This window comes from Gobius niger (assembly GCF_951799975.1).
Source record: "Gobius niger genome assembly, chromosome: 2".
In the NCBI taxonomy this organism is placed as follows: Eukaryota; Metazoa; Chordata; class Actinopteri; order Gobiiformes; family Gobiidae; genus Gobius; species Gobius niger.
The window spans coordinates 14,027,008-14,037,996 of record NC_136853.1 but is presented as its reverse complement, the minus strand read 5'-3'; the positions used below and the strand labels follow the sequence as shown (position 1 = coordinate 14,037,996).

The following is a 10,989-nucleotide window of genomic DNA, read 5'->3' as shown; positions in this document are numbered from 1 at the left end:
TAGGCCACACGGTACGTATCTTTACAGCAAACTGCTGATCCAATCATTGATCTTAAGACTGACTGCTAAAATGAAAACAATCAGCAGTGATTTTAGGCGAAAACTGTTGGGTCCTGACCATTGACAGTACATTGTCAATGGTCAGGACCATAGACAGATCCTGATCCTCCAGTTGAGAACTGCTGCTTTAAACAACAAACACTTATGTAACTTCAGAAAACACTGCAATTTAGAGACAGACACCAAAACTATTTATGTACAGCATTCTTTATTCATCCCAAGTATTTAAAATAGATTTTTTTTAATAGAGGCACTCCAAATAAATACAGCAGTATGCTTCTCATAGGTCAGTGCCAGTATTTCATTAAAATAACTACAAAACACCAAAACAATGATAAAAACCAAACGAAAAAGAGGCAAAAACAGTATTATTTCAGCACCTAGTTGATCACTTCGGTTCATGTAAGATCCTGTGGTGTAACAGTAGTTATAGTTGGCCATATTGTTCCATATTTATGTTATACAGCCGTGGTTACCGACCGTTTTGTCTCAAGCACCCCCTAAGTCATAGTGACACTTACCTCTGTACTTGCTTCTCACTATTACTCTGATGCCCTCCGGGAGGCGATATGTCACCACCCAACAGAAAAGAAACCACTATTCAAAGTCTTTTATTCCGATTGCTGTCAGAATTTATAAATGACACTAGGTAGGAAGGCAGTGTTTATTTTTCTTCATCTTTACTTTACTAGTCCACTTGTGACAAGACGTTTGTATTGAATGTGTCTCATTTTTTTATGACCAAAGAACAAGGAACAGAATTGCCCTATGGAAAAAATGAGGTTGTTTGATTTTGATTTGATTTTGTTATATTAGTTTTATGTTCTAAATCATCAGAGTCTTACAGTTTACTACATAAAAAGATTCATTTTCAAACAGTATTCAGTTTAAAATCTAAAATAAATCCACATACTCTGGAGTGAGAAACATGGCAACACATGATAAATAAGGCAGATCCATAAAGTAAAATCATTCGGCAGTGAGTATATGAGCAGGCCATTTAATATCCCATAATTCTCAAGTCAAGTGTAAGATTTTGGTTGTCCAAGCTTTTTGCCTCATAAAAAAAAACGGATGATGAAACGATAGACACAGAATACACAAATATGATTTTGGCAAAATGCCATTAACTTCCTGCAATTCATAATTCTGCATTATTATAATTTTTCTTTTTACGAAATCTGTAAGCACTGGAGTGTGCAGTTTATAGATTACTTTAGCTTCATTCACAATATGACAAACTAATGTCTTATTGAAAATTGATTGTTCAAGTCGTGTACAAAAGTCACAGTATCAAAAATGGTTAAAACCTTTCCATAGGCAGCAGGCATAAATAAATGTATTCATGCATTGTTCATAAAGTGGCCATTACACAGTATCATTTCATTTTGTTCTGCGCTGCTACAATCCAGTCAGTCATCAGAGGCCACTGAATATACATTTGCTTTTAAAATACTGGCTTCCTGAACCCAGATATACTGACCCATCATATTTCCAGCCATAAATATGTAACAATAGATATCCCGCAAAAAAACCCAAAAAAAAACATTGCTATTTTTACACAATCAGCTGGCCTTGTACAGTACATGGATTGATATGTCGACTTAGCTGCTCCGGCTCTGAGAGGGACAGGGCTCGCTGTGTCTGAACCTCATGATGTAAACAGCCGTTTGGTGCCACCAGTAGAACATCAGGACCACCAGGACGTGCCACACCTGGTGACTGGCGCCCACGTAGTTGAGCTGGCCTGGGAGAGGAGGCAGAAGAAGATACGAGTGTTTGTTACACTGTTTCCATGGGCAACCCTTTATGCCCTCTATAACTTCAGATAGAGGGAAGTTTATCAACCCAATATGAAACACAAAAGGCTCATGGTACAGATTTGACCAGATTAAATTATCAAAAGCCTATTTTTCGTCTTGTGGAGCAAACCAAAGGGCTCACCTGGGAAATACCGTTCAGGAATCTTGGTGACGTAAAAGAGGAACGCCGACCCGGCAATCAGGTACATTACCATCACACGTGGCAGGAACAGCTGTGCACACGACAACACAGTATCTTAGTAATTATTTTTGTTGCAATGTACAGCGGGCTCAGACTCAGTTTTCAGACCTCGATTCAGTAGTTATTATTTTGTTTCCCAAGTTGGTACTTTAAATAATTCCCTTCTACATCATCAACTAGAATCAATACCACCATGAGGTCAAATCAAAATCACTTCCACGCTGGATTATGAATATATTTTTTGTAATAAAGGCATAGAGAGCAGCAAAGTGGCTCAAAAGCCCATACATGCCGTGCCAGTATTAAAAATACTTAATTAAAAAAATTAAAAAATTAAAAAATGGGTGTGTGATAAATATGTTTATAGTATAAAACGGCTAAAAAGAGTGAAAAATCGAGATTGCCATGAGAGGTTTTCTGCCCCCTTGGCTCGGCCACACCCCCTTGTATTGTAGTGTATTACTGTAGATCTATTGGTTCCAATGTATTACCATGGCAACGCCCCTAGGGTTCTATCACAGATGTGTGGAATGTTTACAGCTGTTCTAAATGTGATGATGTCATCATCTCTGTATGACCTCATACCTCAGTCAGTCATTCCTTCACACACCCACGAGCCTTTCGACGCATTTGCCACATTTTGACGTATCTCCACGCATTTTGACGTATTTTGACGCATTTTGACGCATTGAACTGCATTTTGTTGCATTTCAACGCATTTGCCACATTCTCTGACACATTTTGTGGTTTATCAAAGCATTTTTCAGCTTTTTTCACAAACGCCTTCGTGAAAAAAGCTCAGTCCATGAAAATGTTTTGGAAGAAGCGTTCTTCCGACGCCGCGCTCATTCAGGAGCTCCGGCTTGCGCTCTGTTCAGCGGAGAGTGTCAATCTCTCTTTGCAGAAGCAGGTGCAGAGCGATAAAGCATTGTTGGTGAGGGACCTCGCCGACAAAACCCTGCGTTCACAGGAGGAACTGTTCGTCGAACGCGAGGCCCTGAGGCAGAGTAGAGCTGAAGTACAGGCTCTAAACGCCCAAAACCAGGGTCTGAATGAGGAGAACTTAAGGCTTCGAGCAGCCGTGTCAGAGCGGGATGCCAAAATTCTCCTCTTTCAACAGGAAAAGGATAATCAGAAAGACAGTTTGACGCTGGTTATCGACACCCTGAAGACGAACTACGGACAGCTCAAAGTAGCAGACGCGAGTCTTCGTAAGAAGGTTAAAGACCTGGAAAACCAGGTCGGACAGCAAACGCTTTTGCTACAACAGCAGGACAAGGAGCTGACCGAAAATCATCTCAAGCTTGAACAGTTCACGCAGCTTGAGATGAAACACGCCGCCCTGACAGAAGAAGTCCACCAGATGGAGGAGAACATGAAGACTCTTCAACAGGAGCAGCAATCCATGAAGGAGGCCCATAAAACCGCCACAGAGGAAGCCAAGGAGACCATTTCTGCATTGAAGAAAGAGGTCAAAGTCCTCCATACAGAGCTGGACTCACAGCAGAGAGCGAACCAGACTCTGCAGCTGACCCTGGACAAAAAATTGGCAACATGCAAGAAGATACAAAACCAACTCCATCAGACGAGACAAAAACTGATGGAGGAGGAACAGAAGTCCCTCGCGCTTCAAGATCAAGTTACCAAACATTACGACAGCCTGGAGGAGAGCGTGAGAGATAGACTCCATGCTCTCCAAGAGTCTAATTGTATGTTTGAGAGGTTTCAAGAAGATAAAAAAGTGTTGAAAGCTGCCTGTGAGAGAACTACAGCTGATCTCGAACAACTGGAGTCAAATCTCCACGAGAAAGTCAAAATAATCCGCCACTTTGAGGAGAAAAACAAGTCCCTTGAGTCTGAAAAATGCGTCCTCTCAGAAGAGCTCAAGACGTCTAAAATGCACACATCTGGGACCATATTACGCCTGGAAACCCAGCTCCAAGAAGCCAAAACGGAGCTGGAAAAATCTAAGAAACAACAACAGCAGCTGCAGCAGAAAGAAAAAAGCGACCTTATCCTTCACAGACTCGAAGAGGAGAAATTAGAAATGAAGGTGGACCGTGAAAAGGCCATGGAAGAGGCAGACAAGTGGAGGGAAGAAGCCAGGGTTCTCCAGATAAACAATAAGGTGATTTATGCGAATCTGGAACACGCCGCCAATGTGTATGTGGAAATGATGTCTGACATAGAGGCACTTCGGAAAGACAACATAAGCCTTTTACGCCAAAACATCGCCTATGAGAAGGCAGCGAAGGCAGCAGCCGCACAGCAGGAGACCAACGAACAACAACCAGATCTGCTGAAAACCGTGGAGCCAGAGAGAACCACAGCACCTCAGGACACACGGGTCAACAACAGCTATGCCTCGCAAGACATCAGGAACCGGAGACAGAACGACCAGGGGAACGATGCCGACCAAAACATGCCCAACGTTCAAGGCCGGTGGAGATGTAATGGCTTTAACAGGAGAAGCCAGGAGGAGCAGGGTCAGAGGAGAAACGGTCACTGGGCCTGAGGGTAACAGATCTCTCACGAGATCAGAGGACGGATCTCTCTCGAGGTCTGAGGAGGACAGATCTCCCACGAGGTCTGAGGAGGACAGATCTATCTGTCCTCCAGTGTCTCCAGTGTCTGACGCTGGTGTATGAATGAGTGTGAATGGGTGAGTGGTTCCTTGATGTAAAGCCTTTTGAGTGTCTCAGAGCAAGTACAAAAGGTGATACATATATGGGACCATTCACCAGTTCCCCTTCTCCCCCCCCCCCCCCCCCCCCCCCTCTTCCATTTTTTTTTTTTTTTCTGGGGTGACAGTGGCGCTGGGTCGTCGCTTAAGCGGAATGTCCTGTAGGCGCACACTGTCGTTGTGTCCTTGGGCAAGACACTTCACCCGCCTTGCCTCCAGTGTCTGACACTGGTGTATGAATGAGTGTGAATGGGTGATATTCTTTCTCTTTTTCCCTTCTCTCTGTTCTTCCCCCTCTCTCCTTTCTCTCTCCTCCCAATCTCTCTTCTTTCTTTTCTATCTGTCCTCTCCTCTCTCCACTCCTGTCATCCATCCTCTCCTGAAAACCATCTCGTTTCACATCCACAGACCTCCTCTCTCCCGCCTGTAGTGTCTTTGTCCTCAAGCAGAACCTGTGTGTCCTCATCGCTGAACATCACGCTCCTCAGATGTGACTCTTAACGCCTGAACAAGCATTGACTCTGCTGAGAAGGAGGAACCCTGAATTCTGGAATCTGAGGACTGCAATCTTGGCCCGTCTGCTGAGGGATCCTTCGGCCCTGGGTCTCTATAGCCTGTCCGTCCATGGGAGTGGATCTCTCCTTCTGTGGTTCTCCCCAAGGTTTCTCTTTTGTCCCACTGGGTTTTTGAGTTGTTCCTTGCCGTACTGGAGAGTCTAAGGACGGGGGACGCCCGCGCCGCTCGTCGCCACCTGCTTCCGACGCTTATTTGGACATTATGTTTGCCTGGATGTTGTTCGGTGCCGACTTCTGTTGTGATATTGGGCGATACAAAACCATTTATGACTCATAAACGTCATAAACTGTTCCAGCAGTTTGCACTGCTCTATTGCTCTATTTGTATAGTTTATTATTTATCTAAGTTATGTGTTAAATGTTGTATGTTTCATGCTGCATGATTGAACCAGAAAGAATTTCTGGTTGTGAACCTGTTCATTAACAATGGCAAATAAAACATTTCTGATTCTGATTAGTCTACGTCTGCTTTCTGGTCATATTAGCATCATTTTTCTCAGTTGACGGCTTTACTTTTGTTTATTTTCTTTGAAACAGCTCGTTCTGGTAACTAAGGCCTACATTAAATGCTTGATGTCATTAAACAGAGTTGAATGAACATCTAAACTACATACGTAGGAAAGAAATCCCAAACGAGACGGGTTAGTGAGTTTCATATTACAGATTGTGCAGGTGCACGCACTCGGATACACAAAAATATATCAACAAAATAAAACCATACATTTAACCCATATATTTAAGCGGAGAGCTGATGTTGCTGTAATAGCACCCCCTGGTGGCCAGGGGCGACTCCCAAAGACACTTGGTAAACAGTGTTTCTATGACTTGTATGACTTTGACCATGTTTGCACTGCTTAAAAGCCTGGCTCGAAATAGTTTTTCTCTTTCTAGAACTTTCTATGACCCATATGACGCTCGGGTGGATGTCATATTTTTAACCATACTGTTTTTGTACAGCAGTGGAAGCCTAAATCCATGACTGACAGACTCTTTGTGCCCTTTTAAGGAACAGGCTTCGTAGGAGGAGATAGGGCAGCCATGTTAATTTCAGAGACCACTCGGGATCATTACTATGAATGGGCTGAAATGAACACCAGTTATCTCTTCTATCTTACATCTATGACAAGAATTTGAAAAATAATGTACACGTGTTTGTAAAGTGTTACTTAAAAAAAGTTGCACAAGTGTCTTTGAAGCTTTCTGCTATGTTTCTTATGTAAAAGTAGGTCACACAGACAAAAAAGAAACAGGTTGAAGACGTCTGGCACCGGAATAAAGCGGTATGAGTAGAACTTTCAAAACGTTTGCCTAACCTTTACAACATCGGTCGTGAATCCCCCGGTGAGGCAGACCCAGTGGCAGGCCGGCACCACGCTGACTCCGGCCACGCAGCAGAAGATGGCCGTGCGGATCCTTTTCCAGTCGTTACTGAGATAGTGAGGGTGCACCTGAGCACAGAACACTGCCAGGATCAGGGACAGCACAGTCATCAGGTACACCTGCCGCCAGAACTGAAAAACAGGCAAGGCATTCAAAAGCACATGTTTACAGGGCTGTATTATGCCAACAGATACTTTTTTTTAATTTTTCATGTTATCTTGATGCTCCTTCATGACAAAGTACAAAGTGTTGTTTTTTATTTTACACACCACTGATGCTGATCCTGTGGCAGAACTGCTCTGTGTGCATGGGCGTGCTGATTTATGATGGTATTGTATTTTATAATTTCATGATTGTAGTGTGTTTATACAGTATCTACGTTTTAAGCCTTTGTTGTGATTGGATCTGTCTGCTCTATTCGCACTATAACATCAATCTGCTTATTCAAATAGCCTTCATTGAGAAACCGTGATTTTACTGCTTCACACAGTGCTAGCAGAGGGTTTCTTCAGAAATGATGGCTTTATTACTTTTACTCGCTTGTTTTTTGTAATAAAACTTGGGTGCAGCGGTTCGCGCTCATGCTCAGGGATCAAACCAGAGACCTATTCGCTGAGCAGCAGGTCACTGGTTTGATCCCTGGCTGAAACAGGCCTTTCTGTGTGGAGTTTGCATGTTCTTCCCGTGCCTGCACAGGACTCCTCCGGGTACTGTTCCCGTACCACTAAAAACATAAACAATAGGCCTTAATGTATGAGAGCGCGTTTGCGGGTGTGAACAAGTGGTCGGTGGATGGCGGATATATGGCGTGAATTAATAATGATGACAATATGGCACTTTAAGAAACTTACCACAGGCTTGTAAAGACAATATAATAATAATAATAATAATAATAATAATAATAATAATAATAATAATAATAATAATAATAATTATCATTATTATCATCATTATCATTATCATTATCATTATCATTATTAGCTTGAAAGTAAAGGTGTCCAAAAGAAATGTAAAAACAAATAATGGATAATACAAACAGCACATAATTTCCATCAAACGACAAAAGGTCATACTGTATCACAGTAGAAGGCATAAAAGATCCCAGGAACATAGCAGCCCAGGATGCCCACTGAGATGCCAGCATAGTCCAGAGAGAGCCAGCGACGGCAGGTTTTCTCCGAGCTGTGGCACGAGAACATGTGGTAGCCCACAGAGCACAGCATGCACACCTAAAAGATAAAAAACATAAAGTTTAGAATATTTAATAACACTTTTCACCATGTGAAACCTAAAACGTCTTTAAGGTTGCCATAGTGACAGCTACACCACTGAACTAAACCATCACACCGAAAACAAACTACTAATGGCAGCCACTAAAAACTAGCCTAAAGTTGTCTGTCCAGCATAAACAAACCTGATGATGAGTTGACAGAATCCCTGAAATATGATGTACAAATTGAAGTTTAAAAAAAATAATCATATATCCACGACGCCACACAGACAGTTGTTTACCTGGAAGCAGAAGAGACCAATAGCATAGATGACGTAGTCCTCCCTGTTTGCCCCGGAGGCTGGCAGGACAGTGGATAGATCATTGACCCCCAAGGAGAAGAAGAGCAGGAAGCCCAGCAGGTGGCTCCAGATGTTCACAGTCTCATTGGACAGAATGAAAATGCTGTAGTTTGGAGAAAAAGATAGATTTGTCATAACTAGTAATAGCATATAATTGACCGAGGGTGCACCTGTGGCTCTTCCGCTCCATTGGAGAGCTGAATATAACCCATAGTGCACTGCATTATATGAATCAATTTAATTTGATCTTTCTACGTGCCGGCCAAGTAAAACGTTTAGGTTGCTAAACAGTGCATATTTCATCCAGCCCTGAAATACATTACAAATATAGCATCACCTCTTGAGGCAGAGTTTGGAGGGCAGGTGGGCCCGATAGCCGTCTGTGATGTAGGGGTTCTCCTTGAGAAAGGTGGGGATTTGTTCATAGGTGTACAGTCGTATCCGCTGAGGTATGAGCACAGGCCAGTGCTGGTAACTGCCCAGCTCCATGTAGTTGGCCGTCTTCAGCAGCTTCTGAGGCACCTTTAGCAGCATCTTCTTCATGTGGCTCGCTCACAAGGCCAGCAAGACGCTAAGGCTGAGGAGGAGAGTGAGGAGAGGAACAAATCAAGAATGTGAAATCTAGCCATGTCAAATTAGACCTTTTTTTTTCAAAAGCAGGTAGTACTCTGTTACTCATGCATAAGTACATGTACTTGAGAAAGTAACTGTGAAGTAACTGTAGTTCTAGTAGTTGTAAATTTATATTTGAGTGATATCACTTTGAGGTAAACATTTCCTCTTTCCACTCTGAGCAAATCTATAACATAAAAGCTTAATGCTGAAACGTGAAAATCAAAGTTTCATTGATTTAAACATAACTTAAAGCCACACTGCGTAGAATTTTACCAAATAAATAAAATTGAAGTACAAGCATTTATTTGATGACAGATATGTCATAATCGGAAAAATACCTCATAAATGTAGGGGAAAAAAATGCTTTTGCTGTGAGCGGCTCAGCTCTCCTAAGACCTGACTATAACTTTAGCGGGAGTGGGTACGTCTCCAGCTCGTCTCCATGGTGATGTGGACTAAAACTAGCACAATTGGAGATTTAAATAGTTTAGGTTCCCATCCAAATCTGTTTTTTGATCAACCACTGCAAAAATAGCATGTTCTGTGTTGACCTGGTCATGTTTTGTACTGAGGCAACAGCATAGTCCAAAATGTTACGCAGTGTGCCTTTAACAATTAACTTCATTGCATCACATAGGGGGATAAAATCTATAGTATATTATAGTGAAGAAATGTATTTCATTCTACTCAAAAAAAAAAAAAAAAGAGAGAGAAAGAAAGAAAACAAGGTACAGGGCCTTTAACTCTAGCACCTTTGCTGTTTATTATCCAGTCATTGGGTCACGTTTATCTTTAAGCTACTCACTGTATTTGGCTGAGTATAAATAAAATAAACAAAAAAATAGTTCATCTTCATTCAAAAAATGCAAATTTAAAAAAAAGATGTGTCTGTGGTGATGATCTCGCGTCATTGCTATGATTGTTTACATGTAGCTTGAGCTAACGCGCCTTTGCGCATTTACGTCCTCTCTCAGTCTCAACCATCGCTAATACTGATTTACCGCCGCGCACGATCCTACTGTACCGGGTTTCTAAAGCTTCCTGTCAGATCAGACATGCAGATGCGGCTGTCATGTCCTAGCAGCTGGCTAGCTAGCGTTAATGTTGTTGTTGAACGGGTGTCACTTTCGCCAAAACAAAGAGACGGGGTGAAAGGACCTACCATTATGTTGACTGCGGGGCGTCCCGTGAGGCCGTGCGCGCGCGGCTCCGGCTTAACAGCGACTTAGATCACACATTTGTGCAGATATAAGGGTGCAGATCAGTGAATGAAATGTTGCTCGTCTAAAGATGAGAATGACAATAGAAAATGGCGTGTTACTGCCACCACGTGGAAAGAATGGGAACAGTCGACCTACATATTCAAGTGAGCGACTTGAGTAGTGTTTGACGAGAGCAGAAATTCATTTCTTATTTTAACTGCGCCCTTCAAAAAGTCCCCTCACTCCTTCCGGGCGTCCGTTCAGGTAAAGTGAGACAGGTTGGTAAAGTGGGTCAGTGTTTCAATGGGATTTCCCACTGACTGATTCACTTGTATGTGAAAGTCTGCATTTAGACAAGCCTATTCCAATTTAACAGACGTTTCACTGTGGCTCAAAGGGCTGGACATGTCCAAAACTCGCTTTGTTTAGTGACAACTGGTCTTCTAAAGAAATATGGCCCAGATTCAATCATTATTTTAAAGTTTTGAATTGTAATTTCACATGGATGACCAAGACCCTTCATCAACATTGACAGCTTAAAGGTATTTTCACTCTAAATAGAGCCATACTATTCTGTCTTAAGCTCAAACCAAGAGCACATGCAGGTACTTTGTTCTAAAATCATTTTAATTGTGCGTCTTTCTCCTCACTTTTCATGATTTGCACCACCTTTGTTTTTTGGTCGTATTATTTCGGAACCTCCCTTTGAGCTTTTGACATTCTTTGGAATTATCTCAGAAAAGAAACACACAATGTTTGAGTGTCCCACTTTACCTGAAAGTGTCTGTCCCACTTTACCAGAGCACATTTGGCAAAGTGGGACAGTGATACATTTTTATATATATATTTTTAATGGAGTCATACATGGCCCTGTTTGGTCGACAGAGGTATGAATGAA

At 42.2% G+C, this 10,989-nt stretch overlaps 1 protein-coding gene across 1 annotated transcript; it reads right to left on the bottom strand.

Moving 5' to 3' along the window:
* Positions 1 to 1,153: 1,153 nt before the first annotated feature.
* On the bottom strand, positions 1,154 to 8,846 carry LOC306982987 (progestin and adipoQ receptor family member 3-like). Its single transcript, XM_079582636.1, has 6 exons — positions 8,612 to 8,846; positions 8,215 to 8,377; positions 7,776 to 7,931; positions 6,636 to 6,833; positions 2,005 to 2,095; positions 1,154 to 1,807 (listed from the first exon to the last, which is right to left on the bottom strand). The coding sequence occupies exons 1-6, from the start codon at positions 8,815 to 8,817 to the stop codon at positions 1,665 to 1,667; spliced, it is 957 nt and encodes a 318-aa protein (XP_079438762.1). The 5' UTR covers positions 8,818 to 8,846; the 3' UTR covers positions 1,154 to 1,664.
* Positions 8,847 to 10,989: the final 2,143 nt, after the last annotated feature.

Coding starts and splice junctions, on each gene's coding strand:
- LOC306982987 (XM_079582636.1), bottom strand. CDS start 8,817: ATGAAGAAGATGCTGCTAAAGGTGCCTCAGAAGCTGCTGAAGACGGCC. Junction 7,932..8,214: donor TTGGTCTCTTCTGCTTCCAG/GTAAACAACTGT, acceptor TTTATCTTTTAG/GTGTGCATGCTGTGCTCTGT. Junction 1,808..2,004: donor TCCTGAACGGTATTTCCCAG/GTGAGCCCTTTG, acceptor CTCCTCTCCCAG/GCCAGCTCAACTACGTGGGC.